The 17,645-nt window shown below is 52.3% G+C and overlaps 6 protein-coding genes across 6 annotated transcripts; 4 read left to right on the top strand and 2 right to left on the bottom strand.

Moving 5' to 3' along the window:
• Positions 1-1,287: 1,287 nt before the first annotated feature.
• Positions 1,288-3,168, top strand: HD553DRAFT_313991 (uncharacterized protein). Its single transcript, XM_046180299.1, has 3 exons — positions 1,288-2,586; positions 2,653-2,748; positions 2,818-3,168. Exons 1-3 carry the CDS (start codon positions 1,427-1,429, stop codon positions 3,005-3,007), a joined length of 1,446 nt encoding a protein of 481 aa, XP_046035485.1. The 5' UTR covers positions 1,288-1,426; the 3' UTR covers positions 3,008-3,168.
• HD553DRAFT_297776 (SCO1 protein) lies at positions 3,169-4,737 on the bottom strand. Its single transcript, XM_046178559.1, has 7 exons — positions 4,533-4,737; positions 4,353-4,449; positions 4,095-4,240; positions 3,977-4,025; positions 3,815-3,907; positions 3,585-3,714; positions 3,169-3,506 (listed from the first exon to the last, which is right to left on the bottom strand). Exons 1-7 carry the CDS (start codon positions 4,671-4,673, stop codon positions 3,374-3,376), a joined length of 789 nt encoding a protein of 262 aa, XP_046035484.1. The 5' UTR covers positions 4,674-4,737; the 3' UTR covers positions 3,169-3,373.
• A 236-nt stretch (positions 4,738-4,973) lies between these two features.
• HD553DRAFT_313982 (inositol hexakisphosphate-domain-containing protein) lies at positions 4,974-10,658 on the top strand. The gene is made up of 16 exons (XM_046180298.1): positions 4,974-5,587; positions 5,653-5,695; positions 5,779-5,795; positions 5,857-5,871; positions 5,973-6,266; positions 6,326-6,461; positions 6,543-6,720; positions 6,790-7,096; positions 7,173-7,459; positions 7,519-8,254; positions 8,342-9,009; positions 9,080-9,876; positions 9,939-9,961; positions 10,029-10,187; positions 10,246-10,369; positions 10,435-10,658. The coding sequence occupies exons 1-16, from the start codon at positions 5,185-5,187 to the stop codon at positions 10,643-10,645; spliced, it is 4,398 nt and encodes a 1,465-aa protein (XP_046035483.1). The 5' UTR covers positions 4,974-5,184; the 3' UTR covers positions 10,646-10,658.
• On the bottom strand, positions 10,659-12,816 carry HD553DRAFT_286157 (S-adenosyl-L-methionine-dependent methyltransferase). The gene is made up of 6 exons (XM_046178251.1): positions 12,587-12,816; positions 12,421-12,528; positions 12,052-12,345; positions 11,639-11,968; positions 11,057-11,567; positions 10,659-10,992 (listed from the first exon to the last, which is right to left on the bottom strand). The coding sequence occupies exons 1-6, from the start codon at positions 12,788-12,790 to the stop codon at positions 10,706-10,708; spliced, it is 1,734 nt and encodes a 577-aa protein (XP_046035482.1). The 5' UTR covers positions 12,791-12,816; the 3' UTR covers positions 10,659-10,705.
• A 1,030-nt stretch (positions 12,817-13,846) lies between these two features.
• Positions 13,847-15,747, top strand: HD553DRAFT_64036 (uncharacterized protein). Its single transcript, XM_046184380.1, has 2 exons — positions 13,847-14,192; positions 14,310-15,747. The coding sequence occupies exons 1-2, from the start codon at positions 14,107-14,109 to the stop codon at positions 15,367-15,369; spliced, it is 1,146 nt and encodes a 381-aa protein (XP_046035481.1). The 5' UTR covers positions 13,847-14,106; the 3' UTR covers positions 15,370-15,747.
• On the top strand, positions 15,748-17,641 carry HD553DRAFT_64037 (uncharacterized protein). Its single transcript, XM_046184381.1, has one exon. It carries the CDS (start codon positions 16,126-16,128, stop codon positions 17,542-17,544), a length of 1,419 nt encoding a protein of 472 aa, XP_046035480.1. The 5' UTR covers positions 15,748-16,125; the 3' UTR covers positions 17,545-17,641.
• Positions 17,642-17,645: the final 4 nt, after the last annotated feature.

Raw genomic sequence — 17,645 nt, 5'->3', positions numbered from 1 at the left:
TCAAAGGCTTTGGCTAGACACTCGTGACATCGAACCAGTCTTTGCAGTAAGATATACATACGAGAGAGAGTGACCAGGACAAAAGGGCTGTATGGCTGTCTTTCAGAGAGAAAGATAACAATCGGTTCATGGTAAAAACATTGGAAGAATCGAGTCTTCGAAGAATTCGTCAGCGGATACGATGGATCGATTACAGGAAAGGTCGGCCGAATTAGATAGTATCTGCAAACAACCAGGCGAGCTCAACCTCAAGAACGATAATATAGATGAGTTCCTTGTTTCTCTCAGACAGGACCACGATCGTTAGCTCGAGGATGCTTATTTTCAGAATTCTCTGGAATACAAGATTGTAGTCGAAAAGCAGGCTCCGGAGGTTCCATCCTTGACGAACAGTCTTGGATGGCTCAAGTAGTAGCTGGCAGGGGTAGAGATCGAAAGGTACCCAACACCGAGGCCTACAAGACAGGGTTCGCCCCTGCATTCCCCTGAACGCAAAAACTCCTTCCTGTTGCTCGTCGTCTAGGCATGCGTATCGCGAGGGACTCTGCGATATTCAGGAACCAAAGGAACCAACCGTCGATTGATAGATAGGCTGCTTGAATATGCTGATCGTGATCGGGACTCAAGACGAGAATACTTTTTTGGACAATTGACGGGTAAGTTGAGGCTAGTCGATCCCACTAATACTGTAGGAAGAGGGACCACTGGCCTGACTAACATGAAAGGCGTCTCGAGCGAAGCGGCGGGCACGGCGACTCGAGGTCAACCCCAAAGATTCTAGAACCGGGGTGATATGTTGATCGACCATGCCAGCATCGGTGTATACCTTGAAATCATGGAAAATTCAGCTGCTGTGTCCAGGTCTCGGCATGAGCTGGTCCTAAAGACCAAGAGATGATCTGACCTCCTTTGCTGATGTCCCCCACGAGGTGATGATTGGGTCATCGCATCCGCTGCATGACGAACGAGCGTGGATGCGAAATCGCGTCGAACGTTTGCCATCGGCGAGGGTGATTGGTCGATATTGCAGACTTGGTGGGCGAACATCCATCAAGACTCGTACTTTTGGGGAATTCGGTCATGCAGCTGACGAAGAGGTCAATCTGGCATGACCTTCGCTCGTGAGCTCGTATACGTTTGATCGCACCCGACGCGTTATTCGACGACGCCATCACTTACGTAATTCCCTTACGAGAGGCCGAGAATGGGATCGGCCCGTCCCAAATCTCCGCCCCCCAACAAAAGTTGAACGATCAACCGTTTGCGAGGTTGCAATCACTTGGAGACATTCGCAATAACAACCATTCCCACTCCTTATACCCACCATCAATACCAAACAGATAGCGTTCTAGTATTTGACGAATATCAGCTTCAGCTCTGTAGATTCGGACAACAGGAATTGGTCGAGACCAGCTCAGCAAAGTCGATGACGACAACCAGGTCGGCAGGGTTGATGATGTTGAGCCGTTCTACGGGAACGATACGGTCTGGACAATTTGCCTTGATCCCGAGCAATTCGCCAACATACTCCTGCAAAAGAATAATACGGCATACGAAGCCCATCAGCTCAACATCACGAGATAACGTTTCGCTGTCAATCGGCACGAGACGAACGAGACGGATCGCACCGCAAGGATGTTTGACATGGAGAGGGCTGGCGACGGGACAACCGGGTCTAAGACGAAAAGAGGACGAACCCGTACATGAGACGTCAGAGACAAAGCCTGTCATAAATGTGACAAACTCAACAGAGGCTGACCAACAGTCAAAAGATGCGGGAGCCGAGGTAGAGAGCAAATCGACCGCTTCGACAGAGACGACCATATCGACAGATTCCGAGGCGCCTCCACCAGATCCGAATATCCTCGTGCGGCCGACAATACCTTCCTCCCAGGTCCCCTTTCTCGCTCCATCACCACTCAATCAATCCGTACCCCCTTACCCACCCATCGCCAAATCTGTCATTCGGGAAGCCATCGCCGATTTCCTCTCTGCCGAGGCATCAGGCCACGTTCTACCCGTTCCTCAGGAAGTGTACGACAAAAAGTCCTGGTTCGGATGGAGGGTCTTTTATTGGCGTACCAAACAACTCTTCAAATTCTACTGGGCCGGGTGCAAGTGCCTGAAAGCCAATTACTCCCACATGCGGACTCTGCAAAAGGGAGTCAGGCGGGAAGGGTGGGAATTGACGAGGAGGGAAAAGAGATTCGTCTCCCGTACCAAGGCCGATCTATGGAAGATCTTTCCCTTTGTCTTCTTCCTGATGACTCTGGAAGAAGTCCTCCCGCTCATGGTCCTCTATACACCCTGGTTGTTGCCGAGCACGACCATCCTGCCTTCGCAGTTCTTGCGGATAAAATCGGCAGAGGAGATCAAGAGGCGGGAGGCTTTGCTCGAAGTAGGCAAGGAGCTGAGAAAGACGCGAACCGAGGAGGATGTTGGGTCACCAACGACTCGATTGCGGGGCGGACTGCCGGTGCTCGCTGGGCTCAGCCCCGAGCTAGTAAAGGGATTGTGCAAGGCGCTGGATCTTGGGACCGTCGCCCCGATGTTTTGGCTACAACGGCGCTTGACAAAACGAATCTCGTGAGACTTTGAATGCTCGTTCAAAATCGCTGCAACACTGCCGATGCTGACACGCAACCCATCCAGTGACATTGTAATTGACGACAATGACCTTCGAAGATCCCTACCCGGAGAAGAGCTTGCGATCGAAGAGAAACGCTTGATACTGGGTGAACGTGGATTGTGAGCCATAGCCTGCCTGTCTACCTCAGAGAGTGCCAATGAAGCTAATTCGCACGTTTCTTTGACCAGGTTGGTACTACGAACACCTCTTGAAGACCTAGACCAAAAGCTAGAGCAATGGCTGGATTCCACTTCCAATCTGACGGAAGACGAACACAAGGAAAAGACGCTCGATTCGATGTTGAGCACGGCTTTGGAGCTGCAAGAAAAGGTGGTAGAGGTGGAGACGGATGAGACGCGCAAGGTGGAAGAAAAGTGATGCAATCCCCTTTGAAGCACAACACTGAAAACAGTTCAGTGGACCAACTAGATGAAATGGAACCCCTCTCCTTGTCAAGGACGACAAGTGTATACCATGTATCTCGTACGACGCATAAAGAAAGTCACGGCATGACCAGCATATGACACACTTCCGACCTGTCCCACAAATGTGCCTTCCCGCACATAACATATCGCTCTCAGCATCTGTTCATGGGCTGGGTCGACGCGGTGCCAAGGTTTCGACTTCAACGGTGATGAGTATGTGTTTCCATGTGTACAAGTGATGAGGACTGTCATGAGGGTTGTATTCTGCCGTGTTGCCCATGCGCGGCCTCTTCGATCGCATCTCGTTTCGTCTTTCCGACTAGACGGATCGACCGGCCGCCTTCCACTTTTCCACATGATCCATGACCTTGGCGGTGATCTCTGGCGATGTCGAGTTCTTGCCAAACGCATCCACAAACTGGCCATCCGAGTCCATCAGGTAGAAGAAGATGCTAAGCGGGTACAAAAGGACGAAGAGTGAGCTGTCGTCCATGTGGATCGAAAGGGTTGCCGAGGTCTGCAGAACTCACCTGTGATCTACCAAATAGTCCTCGGTGGGCTTGGCATCCGGCGGCGTGGAAAAGTATACTCGGTAGGCCTTACAAGCCTGTTTGACAGCCTCGAACGGTCCCGTCAAACCGATCATCCTAGGGTGGAATTCTGATTATCGGCGAGACGATATCAGCACAAGTATAAGCTCGCACCACCAAAGTGCAGGTATTCCAAGAGTCTTTCAAGAACAGGGTCTGACGACACTTACCTGATACGTAACGCTTGACCTGGGCTACCGTGTCTCGTGCGGGGTCACAGGATATGAAGACGGGTTGGATGAATTCTTTTCCGAGGAGTTGATCTGTCATAGAAACCCATCAGTCAGATTGGTCTCTTCCTTGCTATGGGTATACGAGACACTCGAACCTACCCGTTTTGACGGTGACTTCGCTCAGCGAATCCAGCATTTCCGGACAGATCTTTCACACAGACAAATGTAAAATCAGCTTCATCTGCCGAACAAGGCGGGCGTCCTCTTCGAGACTTACATCAGGACAGTTGGTGAATCCGAAGTATATCAAGCTCCATTTCCCCAACAGCTCATCGCTCGAGAATGGCTTCCCATCCTGTGTGATCAGGTTGAAAGGTCCGCCGATGTTGGGTTTGCCGACGGATTTGGTCATCGTCTCTTGTCCTAGAGAGATGTAGGGCCAAACGAAGGTTAGAGCAAAATCGATGGTCAGTATGTTTGCAGATAGGAAAGATACAAGAGGAAGGGGGATATCGCAACGAGTGGAAGGGCTCACGTTTACGCTCTTGAACTTTCGCCTTTTCGCTCTCAAAGTAAAAGTAGAGGCCGACACCAGTCACCGTGAACAGGGCTCCTGCTCGCCATGTAAAAGGCTGCGAGCGGCGACATGTGATATACCATCAGCAAGACTAGATTTACGGGGCTTCTTACGAGAATTGTTGGTGTCCTGGCTCACCCCTACAGCAGCTCGATCTCGAGCGCCCTGTCCGGTCTGCTGTGAGATGCATCGACGAGAGATTGTCGAACCTGCATTACGGTTTGCCAGAGGGAGCGATCTGCCCGTCGTCCGGGCGACTTGTCGTTGGAATGACTGCATGATGTTGGTCAGATGATACTATTGTCAGTTGGATCTCCAGCTTTCGATCAGCCGTCAGAACGATGTGACCAGATGTTCGATCTACCCTTTGCATCTGCATGACTCAGGATCGCTCACAACTTTCTCGCATCGGGGAAAGACGACGACGACGTAGAAACGAATAAAGCTTCCAAAGAATCGACTATGCGTTATGACCAAGCTACTGCCGGAAGCAATTCGTCATGCCCGATCATCTCGGGGGTCACCGATTCCCAAAACGTGCTTCGAGCGAGTTGCGAGTTTGGGATATGCTCTTCAACAAAGCTTGTGACCTGCGCGACCTCCTTTCACCATCTGACGGTCACTTTGAGAAGCCAAGCCCATTTGAGACTCGGCCGAGCTAGAAGTCACAAAGGTAGTGCTCGACTGAGCCAAGTACATAAGCAGAACGGGCCCAGCCATACTTTGCTGCCTACCTGAATCTCTGGCGTAATCGATCACACAACATTCTCAACCTACAACGCACATCGAGATGGACAAGCTTTCCGGATTCGACCTCGATCAAATTGCCGAGCACTCGGCATCTACGAACGGATCAAGAGAAGATGCTTTGAAAAAGGCAGATGCCGGTCTTGCGAGACACGATTCGGTAGAAACGCTGGGTCACAGTCCGCCTTCCGGTACCGCACGTCGACAATCTCATACCGGCTCGACCCGACCTCACGTCTCACAACCTACGAATCGCATCGTGTCCGGGGGCAAAGATGGTCTTAAACCAGGGCGAAATAACCTGATGCAAGGTCTCGTCAGTCCCCCAATCTCCTCGGCAGGTCGACAACCGCACAATTCGTTGTTGGACGCGGTCGTCGGCAAGTCAAACGTACCGAGAAAACAGAAACCGGTAGGATTCAAGGACAAGTTGAAGAAGGAGGAAGGCAAGTTCAGAACGAGCTTCTTGCTGTTGCGCTCAATCTGACATCAATACAACCGTCGTCGTTAGGGGGGATCGTGAAGCGTCGTAGCGGGGCAGTCTTGGCTAGGGGGTAAGTCTGCGGTGCTAGCTGGATATCCATGTTTTCCGTTGCGAGAAGCTGAGTCAGACACCCGAACCCTGATGAGAGTATAGTTTCATCCTCAAAACAGGCAAGCCGTCCGGGCGGTCTATTTCATAACAATAGCTAACCTAGACCCTGCTCTTGCACAGATCACTACCCCACAGGTAAGACCGATTTTGCATCGCTCCCCAACCCAACCTTGACTAACCAAATCGTCTTCTCGCCATTCTTTGCTATGGCTACAAACGAATCGAAATTTTGAAAGGCCGCGCTCTCGACCTGGACTTCCATCTCGCTGACGCGCCCAACTGGCGTTCCCCACGCGAAGAGTCGCTGAACGTCTACGGGGTTGCCCAGCCGACCCTGTCCGGGGTCAAGTCAGTTCTGTCACTACTGGGGTGTCGACCTGAAGAGATCTCTATGCCCGATCTCGGTCGACGGGATAGCAACTTGAACGGTAATGGGTCATTTGCGGATCGGAGAGGGTCGATGGACCCGACAGAGAGACCACGAAAGCCTAGCTCTGCTGTATGGCTTTGTCTGCGAGAAGAACCAATCAGTGAGCAGGGTTCAGACTCAGAACGAGACTTTTGAGGCTCATGACGTTCGCGTTGGCAGTCTTGATCAACACGAAACCCTTTGTCCTGCGTGATTGGGCTGCGGCGAAGACCACTCTGACCTTGTCGGACAGAGCAGAGAACCTGGAACAGATCGAATTGAAGCTGAAAGAAGACATTCTCAGAGAGTCGAGAAAGTGAGTCTTCGTCTGCCGTTTGGTACAACTCAAATCGGAGCACTCAAGGCTAACATACCCACCCGACTGTCCGTCCTTCAGGAACGGAGGTCTGATTTTGACCCATGACGAGCTTGAAAACGGGGACTTGATTCCGACCTGGACCTCGGTGGACGCCGGTAGCGTCTACACTCTCAGAGAATCCTTCAACCGTTTGCAAGACGAGGGCTGGACTGTGCTGTATTACCGGACGCCCATTTCGGCTGACAGACCGATTGAGGTAGGTGGATGTACGATGACGGCCCAGGTTGGGCATCAAGCTGAAGCGCGATCGCTTGCGCATCTCCAGGACAACTACCTCGACGCATACGTATCTGTCCTTCAAGAAATCGACCCCCTTAACACCTGTCTCGTCTTCAACGACGGTCTCGGAGCGACTCGTGCTACTTACGCCATGATCGCGGCTCTGATCGTTAGGAGGAAACAGTACATGTCGCGAGATCTGGATGAGCCGTTTTCGAGACACGGATCAGGGATATCTACGCCTGTGCCTGGTCTTCAGGCGAATCAGTTCTTCAAGCAAGCGGCTCAGAGTCAGGCTCAGAGTGCGACGTTGCTGAAGCTGACGAGACTGATCAGCAAGACGTTGGAAAACGGTACATGATCCACCTCAGCCTCTATCGAGCTCGCCTGTTAAACCTTCGAACTGATTTTGATGTTGCGCAAATCTAGTTTCTGATGCAAAGACGGCGGCCACGGCGACAGACCTGCTCGTGACCCATCCTACACTCCTTGAATCGCTCAGAAACGCATACATGGGAAATTACCAGGTCATCCTGTCTCTCCTCTCCTCGATCGATCAAGGTCGTGAGCGAAAGAGCCTAGTGGATACCCTCATCGAGAACTGCGATCAGGTCATCAACCTGCGCGAGGTCATCTTGGAGGCGAGGCTGCAGTATTCCATTTCTGGAGTGGACGAAAAAACGAGGGTTGTCTGGCTTGATCGGGCAGTGCAAGCGGTGAGTATTGGGTTACGATTTACAGAAACATGCAAGCATTGTCTCATCCGGACTCGCAGCTCGAGCGATACTTCTTCTTGATCGCGTTCGCTAGCTACATCGAGGAGGAGGATGCGGGAGGAACCGGCAGGAAATTTTCAGAATGGCTACTAGACCGGCCAGAAATCTGGAACCATATTAGAGCCTTGAGAAGACGAGGAGGAAGTCGACTATTCGTGTTCAGCCCCATCAATGACCTATCGCTGCTGTCAAGAGTAGTTCTTCCGCATCAGCACGTTCTCGACATCAAAGGCAAAGAGAGCAAGCCCAAAGGAGAGGTGGACCAGTACGAGAACCGTGTGCTTGGCGACGAGTGGTCGCAATACACCATCGCAAATCGAAGCGGGATCATCTTGCGAGCAGGGACACTGCTCAAATCGGATCAATGGCAGACGGATGCGGCCATCTCCAGCGAACACATCACAGGCGCTGTCGGCTTCCGACACATTCCATCTTCCAATTTGTTCGCTTTAGGTTCGTCACATGCCGATTCCGTACGCCCTATACTGGAGAGGGTACGAACGGTTCTGGTCAATGTCAAAAAGATTCTCTGGATCAATCTTAGAGAAGAGCCGATCGTCATGATCAACTCTGACCCTTACTGCCTGAGGAGGGAAACGATGTCGCTGAGAAATCTCAAGGACTATTCTGGCGTTTCGCCAAGCCGCTTGGAAATCTTTGACGAGCGATTAGCATCTGACGTTATTGCGGAATTGCGGACCTTCGATGGCAAGCTTCTGCTGCATGAAGAATCAGGTAGGTTTGCCCGAGAAGGCGCACTCGATCACATACACAAGAAACAGCTCACCCGAACCTGTTCTGTTCTCGGTACCATCTAACTAGAAGACGGCTATGTCAGGCCCACCTGGGAGGATGTGCGACAGAAGGAGGTACAAACCTTGCGACAAGTCATGGATGCTGTTCGACAACACACCGACGATGTTGAATTGCAATACATCCGATTGCCGATCACCTCGCGTTCCGTCATCGAGTTCGACGATATTCAGTCACTGATACAGATCTGCCTTAGGGGAGATCTCGAGAAAGATACTGCCGTCATTCTCAACGATCAGCTGGGTCGAGGAAGATCTACCGTCATCAGCGTGATCATGAATCTCATCATCCGCTGGATCAAGCGTACACGCGAGACTGGGCCGTCGATGCCCACCAGAACACCCAGACTTCGACCTCGACCCAATAGTAGAAGCAGTTGGCAGATCGTCAACAGCTGTCTTCGTTGCCTCAGACATAGTGGACTTGAAGTGAAACGCGAAGTCGACGATGTGATTGATCAGTGCGGAGAAGCCTACAACCTTCGCGAAGTCATTGAAGACCTGTACAAGCAAGCCGATGCTGCCGACAACGAAAAGGCTAAGAAGTATCTCATCAAGCAATGCAAGACAGCTTTGAAGATATACTTGGAGATGCTCCAATTCCAAGCCTATCTGGCCGAAGTCGATCTCGATGCTGCTACGGAAAAGGTAAACTTCCAGCAGTGGACGGCCGCTCAGGTGAGAAGAAATGACTCGCCATATACATATGTACATCTCGAGCTTGCCGGCTTATGTTCGATTTCATCAGCCTGTCTTCGCGACATTCGACGAGGAGATCCAGCATGGCAGCCTGGAGATCCTGATGCCGATCCCAACTCTCGACACGCTTGATGGTCCGGCGTCGCTAGACGAAGCGGAACGCTTTGTTCTGAGTCGACATGGCTCCATCCTCTCAAGCGGTACAATCATCAAATCGGATCTCTTCCTAGGCCTGCAGAAACAAAGCTTGCCCGAGCGTATCGACGGCGCAGCAAATTTCAGGGAGGTGCCTCTGCTTATACCCGCGTCAGGTCAAGCGCCAAGCAAACGTCGGCTTTACGGAACTGGTATGCCTACCGCTGCTGGTCTGAGGAAAGCTTTGACTCGCATGGAAGCTCAGCCTCAAGGGCCTCGTCACGTCGTCTGGACCTCGCTACGGGAAGAACCGGTGCTTTACGTGGCTGGCATTCCGTATGTGCTGCGACTCGCAGACAAGCCGATCACCAATATCGAAGCTCAAGGCGTCGAGAACACCGTGGTCGAGGAACAGGAAAAGAAATTCAAGCAAGACGTTCTTACCGAGATCGCTGAGACGGGAAGGATTCTGCTACATGACGAGATCGAAACCACGCCGGGTTCATTTGAAGTCGTGCCAATCTACGAGACGGTACAGGATCATGAAGTCATGACCCCTCGAGAGTTGTACGAACAAGTACAAAGCGAGGGATTCAACGTCGAGTATCAACGATACTGCGTCACCGACGAACGCAGTCCCATCCCAGCCGTCTTCGCTTTGCTCATCGGTGCCACACAGACGCACCTGAAAGAGAGAGATACCGACTTTGTGTAAGTCTGTCATGTCTTTTTTGGTCCACAATTCTACCTGACAGCCGGTTATCTGTGTGCAGCTTCAATTGTCAGATGGGTCGAGGTGGGTCCACACTAAGCAGGAAACCTCTATAGACGTCGCTTATGTTACCTGTTCATACTGTTCACAGGAAGAACTACTACTGGGATGATTGTTTCTTCCATCATTGCGTCGGTGGAACGGGCCAAAGAACCGTTGCAGATGGCTCTGGAGCAGGACCACAGTGACGAGCAAATGACATCGAGCGTGAGCTTCGATGACATCTCCGAAGAAACCATCTATAAGCGAGGTACGTACCGTTGTTGGACGCTCGGGCAAGGTCATTGATCTATGACAATCGATAATAGGGGAATATAAGATGGTGTTGCAACTGGTTTCGGTCCTGCTTCATGGCAGAGAAGCCAAGCTGATCGCGGACAGGGCGGCTGACGTTATTTCGGGCGTGCAGAATCTGCGCGAAGCGGTCTATGAGTAGGCATTTTTGTTCGCTCGCCGAAATCGAGTAGGACTAATCTGAAAACGTTGCATCCTCTTAGCTACAAGCTCAAAGTTGACAGCATGCCCGATGGACCCAAGCGTACGGCAACTTTGCGCCTAGGTCTGAACTATCTCTACCGTTACGCCATGCTCATCGTTCTGGCCGAGTATCTGTTGGAGGACAAAGAAAGCCAGCAACCATCCTTCAGCGATTGGTTCGAGCAGAAACGAGAAGTCTCGCGCATCCTTTCGAGACAGACCCTGGATTGATAGGGTATCAATTCCACATCTATGTCATAATTTTCGTCTGAATATATATACGCATTCGACCTAGAACATGAACTTGGCATTTTTGTACATGCTCAACATGACGTTGGTCTTGTCCTTCGTGGTAGTGCCAGAGATACTGGCCTCGTCCCCGAAACCCTGCAAGAACTCTGCGTGCGAGTATACTGCGACGTGCCGATGCTTGAATCCGTGTGTACCCATCAGGTCGGATTGCGAATGTGCGCTGGATCCGGTAGCAGCCGAGTGAGGCGAAAAGTAACCGGGCGACAGACGCCGATTAGCCGGGGTAGTCATGATGACCGAGTAGATTTCCTTCAACATCTCAAAGTCTGCAAGTGGAGGGTGGATTAGCATCGCTGTAGACGATATAAGGCAATTGCGGGCGCCGCTCACCAGTTGGGAAGAAGATGTCAAAGTAACCCTGCTTGACCAAGAACGTCTCGCACGGAACCATGTCGCCCCCATATCTGGTCTGTACTACAGGCCCGTTCTTACCCTCGACCGCGTCGGGTAGAGTATCAAAATCGCTAACGAGCAGCCGATGACCGGGAAGGCGATCTCTAAGTCGTTCCAGGAATACCATCTGCTTTGTCGGCAGAAACTCTGGCGGTGAAAGATTGGGCGCGAAAGGCATGGCATTATAGATCTTCCGCAGCAATGGCGAAGCGGCCAGTAGGGGATTTAGAGGTAGCGGGTTCGCCGACTTTTTCCAGAGCGAAGTCAAGCTCGTCGGTGAGTATGGGTAGTTGACATGCCGCCGGTAGCCGAGGTAACGTCGGATTAGCGGGTCCGTGACTTGCTCGTACAGCAGTGAAAAGTCGCCTGATCCGTCGATGCAGACTACCGCTTGTAGGGGAGTCATCGTCGTCATGTCGTAGCGAATCATGTCATGTGCAAAATTGTCCTGCGTGGAGCGAGTGGTATTAGCATTTCTGGGTGATGGTAGTAGAATCCCTAAGAATCTAACCGACTCACAAAAACCTCGAGGGCGACAAAATAGCACGGATCCTTACTGCCGCCTTGCCAATCGAAGAAGTCCTTGTTCTCGACAGTGACCTTGCCTTCCAATCCATATTCGATAATTCGTTCCCTTTGCCTTGTAGCTAGCGCTTCCGAGATCTCGATGATCGTATATTTCGTGCACTCATAGACATCAGGGTGAAACTCCCTTAGGTATGTCATGACATCGATCATGAGGGAACCGTTCCCTGCTCCGATCTCATATAATATGAGGTCGTTGTAAGGCCAATGATGCAGTTTGTAGTGAGTCAACAGGGATTTTGCGATGATCCTGGAATAGTGAGGCTATATACAACAACGGGCAGATTGCAAAAGCATCGATTAGCCTGGTGGTGTTCAAGATGACGCTCGTACCTAGTCGAGCTTACTCTGAACAGTTCCGTCGGAGTGTGCCAAACTTGTCTGCCGAGCCCGCCCTTTCCTCCTCGAACTTCGCCAGAGCCAGAAGGCTCCGGCACGAGTTCCCCGTACGTCTGATCGTACTTCTCGGCAACATCCTCTTGGAACGCTGTCAGGTTGGGATATGAGGGTATTTGGAACCCCGGCGTATCAGGAACACCTCCAGACGACGAGGCGGATGATGACCTAGATGCAGCATTGGCAGCTTCTGGTGGGTTGCTGGAGAAGATGGTGGCTTGTTTTGCAAAATATCCATAATGAGGCTATCGACAACCAATTCATGTCCGCTTGTCAGACCCGCGAGCGAGATGGGAAACTTTGAGAACCAGCGAGCTCACGTTATATAGGCTGTCGTCTATGAAGTCTCTCGCCAACATCTTGACCTTTGTGGGAGGCTCACGCCGATGGGCCAGGTCCTTGGCCGTTACGCGGCGGTATCTCACATGCTGAATGCCCAGGTTTAGCTAGGAATTCTCCGAATGGGTCGGGTCATAGGAGGCTCACATTCGGATCGGGTTCTTCCTCCCATGCTAGGCTAGTGTTATAGTTGTAACGGTGCTCGGTCTTCTTGGGTTTCGAGCCGGATTGTTGAGCCAGTTGGGAGGAGGTAGAGAAGGCTCTCGATACTGCAACATTCGCCAAGCAGATTGCTGGACGAAGAACAGACAAGCATTGCGGATTGGCAAGTATGCCCCTCTGAAGCTTCATTCTTGGTGTTTTGATATCAGGTCAACTCGAAGCCAAACAAGACTGCTAAGGTAAAGAGCGAACGTCTTACGAAAGCAAGTGCGGGGCATGCTATGAGTGAGTGAGTGAGTGCTTCGCGATCACGTGACTCTTGACGGTGACATTCGTAATTACAATAGCTGGGTGAAACACTACTACTTTACTCGCAAAACCTGCCTCGAAACCTGTTGGAAGCAAGAGGACCAGCGGTATCATGGGCTTTGCCAAGGAAACCCCGTGGCAGAGTTGAAGAAATCCATCCCCAATCTGTGTCTTTTCGTATATTCCTTCAGAAGTCCTGCAGTTGCGTTGGGCGCAGGTTTGACCACGGCAAAGTCCGGACGGAACCGCCCATCTGTGTTATATGTCAGCCAACGTCGCAAGCTGTCTCAGCTGTCATCTATTGCACAGTCGGTATCAAAGTTTTGAAGCCTTTGTCTGTGGTGCGTTTCCAACCACGACTCCTCTGGCCTGTGTTCTGCCACGTCTTCAAGTACAAGACGTCTCAGCTCAACTTTTCGGTACCTCTCGCTGAACAAGCTCGCATTTGTGTGCAGGACGCTCCAAAAGCTCTCGATCCGGTTCAGCGGTATACGTCTTTGCGAGCCCGTGGGGAGATACATTTTCAGCTCGTCATCGTAGTCGCAACCGAAATTCCTGTACCATTCTTGCGCGATGTCGTAGATGGGTTGCCATTCAATCTGACAGGCCATGTCGTGCCTTCCTCGCGCGTCTGGCATAACCTGTGCGTTCAAGTCGGTTGCGAAGATCTATCAGTAGAACCGATCTCGACCATGAGCCTCTGGCCTTTGGATAAGAGAAGGTAGGACCAGCTTTATTGGAGACCAGGGTATGAGAAGAGGTTGATGGCTTTGACCGAGACTGCTACAGCTACAGAGTATGCTGTTATCAGTCCGTGAAGAGTCACGTGACCACTAGCTGCTGCTGATCTGCCTCCGACAAACAAAACAACCCCCCCCCGACCATCAAGCATCACATCACATCACATCATCAACACATGCAACACAGCAGCTCACTCACGCACTCACCGTATCTGATCCACAAGAACGCACCACAAATTCCATAAAAGATCATAGATCATAGATATACATGAGCTGCTAGTCTCTAGTGGTTCTCTAGATCTCCATCAGGTCCCGCAAGTCTCACGCGCGACGAACATCTAACGGTCCATCAATCCCGCAATCAGTATCGCTCAAAGGACCCCTCTCAAATCGATCACAACGACATCTCTTTCGATCCATCCGGGTTGGGAAAGCAGGCTGCCTGGATCTCCAAGAATGGTCAGGAGGATTTGTCTAATTCATCTGCTTCTGGGCGTCGTAATGGCAGCCATCGGGGTCCATGCTTATATACCAGCCGGACGGTAAGTCCATGATCGTTAGCGTCTTGCAGTTTTCATCAACACTGACACTTCGAAAACTTGTTGACATACACATGACATGTCGACCCCCTCAAATCGCCGTTCTGCGTTCATGTATAGATGGGGTCATACACTCACATATATACCCTCCGCCACAAACCCTCTCCTCGTCCTACAAGGCGGCCGATCAGACGAGACAGCCGGGTACACATACTCCTCGGCGCCCTTGATCCAGGAGACCCTCTTCCTCCCCCTTCGAGACAATTTCGACCTCGCCTCACCTCCCTGGCAATTAAGTGACAAGCAGGCAGAGACTGTCGCGTGGCATACCGCTGGGTACTTAGAGAATACTGAAGGCAAAGGGGAAGGGTACACGGTCTCCTTCGGGGGAGACGGTGGACCTACATTACCCGTGCAGACGAACAACGATTCTCTTCACCTCTACTCTCTTGGAGAGTCTCAGGATGTTTTCGGTCTAAACGAAGTCGTGGCAGCGTCCTCGGATCAGCTGATGAGGAGGTGGTACGCCTCGAGCGGGTCTATCGACAAGACCACGTGGCTGGTCTCAGGCGGGTTGAAGGGCGACGGATCTGGTTTGGGATTCCGGGACGTCTACCAGGTCACTCTCGATAGCGGAAGTAGTGACGGTGCTGTGATATTCGAGCCTCAAGAGTCATTGCCTATCGACTTGGCCGGGCATGCGACGTTGGTCACGCAAGATGGGACGGTCTGGCTCTTCGGCGGATATATACCTTCCACGGGGCAATTCTTACCACTTGATAAGGCCTACTCTCGAGCGTCAGGTACGACAGGGTGGACGGTGGTCGATCTCAAAACATCCCCATCTTCGTCATCATCGGCAGGCCCGCCATCAAGGCGCGGATTCTCGCTCGTCCTCGTCTCTTCAACAAAAGCCATCCTTTACGGCGGATCTACCTCGGTCTCACCTTCGTCTGCGGATAGCTCGTCAGTCTTGTCGGACTTGTGGGAACTCGATCTGGAGCTCGGTCAATGGACGCTCTTAGCTCCCGCAGGTCAACCGTCCAGCGCAGGTGCGAGGAAAAGGGCGGCTTCGGACGGACCAGGGGAGAGGTTCGAACATGCTGCTGTGGGGGTGGATGGGAAGATGTTGGTGTTCGGCGGTACGTCACCTTCTCTCGTGCAGATTGTGGTATTGTAGCTGATTTTGATCGCTCCACACTTTGTGCCGGACGGGATACTGATGTTCCAGGTCGGACGAGCTCGGAGATGGCTGATCCGGGTCTATACGTATACGACGTCGCTTCAAATTCCTGGGCTTCAGAATTCCCTGGAGTTTCGGGTTCTGCGGCAGATGACGTTCGTGGGATCGGATCGAGTCATGGGTCTAGCGAAGATGGCGACGATAACACGTCAGGCTCGGGGAACGGGTCGTCGAGCGGGTCGTCCATGAGCGAGGTTGTCGTGACAAAGACCGATGCTGCGGGCGGAGTGGTCCTCTCGACCCGAACTGTGGTCGTTGGCGCACAGACAACTCGGGTCGTTATTGTCACTTCGACTTCAATGGATGTGGTGGTTACCACTGATCAAGCGGGATTGACAGGTGAGTACTCATGTGCGATAAAGACTATATAGGATCGCTGAATTATGGACTTCGCCATCAGTGACCTCGACCCGTAAGGCCACCATCCTGAGTACTTCCACTGCAATTACGAGACCGACCGACCTGAGCGAGAGTTCGGAACCCGATGGAAAAGGCAAAAAAGCTGCGATCGCGCTCGGGACCGTCTTTGGCTGTTTCGGGCTGATCGGCCTAGCGCTCCTCGCCTGGATTATCCGCCGACGGCGCCAAGGCAAGAAAGTGCCGAGCGGGTTCTTGCTGAAACCTTTTGGTGGAAGACCTGCTGGAGGTAGTAGACGGGCTTATGCAATCTCAGGGGAAGGCGCACAGGGTCTGATGGATGACCACGTTTGGGACGGGTCGGAAAAGGTGTTTACCCCGATCAAGCGAGAAAGCAGGCAGTCGGATTGGTCGCCTCCAGTCCCGGCAAAAAATTATACCGCTTCTGCCAACCCGTATTCTCCTGGCCATCCGGCATTATTGACAAACCTTATGGGCAAGCTTCGTAACGTTAGCGGACGGGCCGCACCGCGTTTCGATATTCTGGCAGACGAGGACCGTTCTGACATCTGGAAAGCCCCACGAGAAATAGAGGTGATCGGACACGAACGCGAGACGAGCGGCAGAACTTCCCAAACCAACCATTCGCAGAGTATGGAATCGGAGGAATTCAGGATTCATCATCCTGCGGTTCCTTCTAGCTCGACGGGCGATTCTGATCACGCCGTCGAGGGCGTCTTGACGACACCGGTTACCGCAGGAATGTCTCAAGCTAGGCGTAGAGTCAGTGGCAAGACTCTGCCCGAGACACCTCTCAGGGACCCGTTTGAGGATCCCATCGAAAATTATTACGACACCGGGATCATGGATTTCGTCGATGGCCGCTCTATCGATCAGAGTTCCAGCTCTTTCAACTCGAGAGATTCGGTTCGCAATTCGGTCGGCACGGCTGCCATTGAGACGGCGACGAAACTGGAACTTTCTAGCACAACAGCTACCCTCCTGCCACTGAAAAGGAACGAATCGTTGATGCGTCGTTTGGCAGGAGCGGGAGCGTCCTTCTTTGGAGCAAGTAGAGCGAGCCGTACCTCGTATACCGAGATGGAAGGCTTCCTCGACCCTACGCCTCCACCAGGATTGGACCCTATAGCCGAAGGAGCGGGTTCGCGACAATCGGCGTCGGGATCTACCCAAAGAGATGTTACCGCTCCACCGGAACCTTATCGCAATCAGAGCTACACTTCCATCGAGACCTCGGCAACGGCGACAAGCGATCTCCTGGCCAATTATGGTAACATGCAGATCATTCAGCGTGAGAGGACGGCATCCTCAAGACAGCCCAGTGCAACCATGGAAGAGGCTGATCTCGGGGACGTTTTCATGGCGCAAGCCACCGACATTGCTGCTATCCGACCAAGCACACCGAGTCGAAGTAGTTCACCGCGACCTCGAGAGGTTGCCACACCCAAAGGTCCACGTGCGGCTCCGCTCCGGCATCCGACCCATATCGACTTGACACCCAGGAGGACAGTGAAAGATTTGGCTGCCTCTATCAACCGGCGGGACTTTGCCGTCGACGCGCCCGTTTTGCCCACACCCAGTCCGCTACAAGCCTCAACTGCTGCATTCGCCGCCACAGCGCCCGTAATGCACTCCCCTTATCGAGGCTTAGGTGGAGCGAAGGGGCCCAGACGGCCTACCACCATGTACGAAGTAGCGAGTCGCGGGACTTTACAGGTAGCCAATCCCGAATAGAGGCGTGTCATTTCATTAGGATCGTAGGCAGATGCCCGATTTTGTAATCAATACCCTTGCTTTCTCTGCACGACAGGACAGTTATCTCAAGATCCACCTAG

This window comes from Filobasidium floriforme (genome assembly GCF_021052385.1).
Source record: "Filobasidium floriforme strain CBS 6241 chromosome Unknown HD553scaffold_15, whole genome shotgun sequence".
Taxonomy (NCBI): Eukaryota; Fungi; Basidiomycota; class Tremellomycetes; order Filobasidiales; family Filobasidiaceae; genus Filobasidium; species Filobasidium floriforme.
Note: the sequence above shows the minus strand (reverse complement) of the source record. Positions and strands in the feature narration are given on the sequence as shown.

Excerpts from the sequence above, each read along its gene's own strand:
- HD553DRAFT_64036 (XM_046184380.1), top strand. The coding sequence starts at position 14,107 with ATGGTCAGGAGGATTTGTCTAATTCATCTGCTTCTGGGCGTCGTAATG. Across the intron at positions 14,193-14,309 it reads GCTTATATACCAGCCGGACG|ATGGGGTCATACACTCACAT; the intron begins GTAAGTCCATGA and ends GTTCATGTATAG.
- HD553DRAFT_64037 (XM_046184381.1), top strand. The coding sequence starts at position 16,126 with ATGGATGACCACGTTTGGGACGGGTCGGAAAAGGTGTTTACCCCGATC.
- HD553DRAFT_313982 (XM_046180298.1), top strand. The coding sequence starts at position 5,185 with ATGGACAAGCTTTCCGGATTCGACCTCGATCAAATTGCCGAGCACTCG. Across the intron at positions 9,010-9,079 it reads AGCAGTGGACGGCCGCTCAG|CCTGTCTTCGCGACATTCGA; the intron begins GTGAGAAGAAAT and ends CGATTTCATCAG. Across the intron at positions 10,188-10,245 it reads AGAAACCATCTATAAGCGAG|GGGAATATAAGATGGTGTTG; the intron begins GTACGTACCGTT and ends AATCGATAATAG.
- HD553DRAFT_286157 (XM_046178251.1), bottom strand. The coding sequence starts at position 12,790 with ATGAAGCTTCAGAGGGGCATACTTGCCAATCCGCAATGCTTGTCTGTT. Across the intron at positions 12,529-12,586 it reads AGGAAGAACCCGATCCGAAT|CATGTGAGATACCGCCGCGT; the intron begins GTGAGCCTCCTA and ends CTGGGCATTCAG. Across the intron at positions 11,969-12,051 it reads CTCCGACGGAACTGTTCAGA|CCTCACTATTCCAGGATCAT; the intron begins GTAAGCTCGACT and ends TGTTGTATATAG.
- HD553DRAFT_313991 (XM_046180299.1), top strand. The coding sequence starts at position 1,427 with ATGACGACAACCAGGTCGGCAGGGTTGATGATGTTGAGCCGTTCTACG. Across the intron at positions 2,587-2,652 it reads CGCTTGACAAAACGAATCTC|TGACATTGTAATTGACGACA; the intron begins GTGAGACTTTGA and ends CAACCCATCCAG. Across the intron at positions 2,749-2,817 it reads ATACTGGGTGAACGTGGATT|GTTGGTACTACGAACACCTC; the intron begins GTGAGCCATAGC and ends TTCTTTGACCAG.
- HD553DRAFT_297776 (XM_046178559.1), bottom strand. The coding sequence starts at position 4,673 with ATGCAGTCATTCCAACGACAAGTCGCCCGGACGACGGGCAGATCGCTC. Across the intron at positions 4,450-4,532 it reads GAGATCGAGCTGCTGTAGGG|CCTTTTACATGGCGAGCAGG; the intron begins GTGAGCCAGGAC and ends CGCCGCTCGCAG. Across the intron at positions 3,715-3,814 it reads GGTCAAGCGTTACGTATCAG|AATTCCACCCTAGGATGATC; the intron begins GTAAGTGTCGTC and ends GCCGATAATCAG.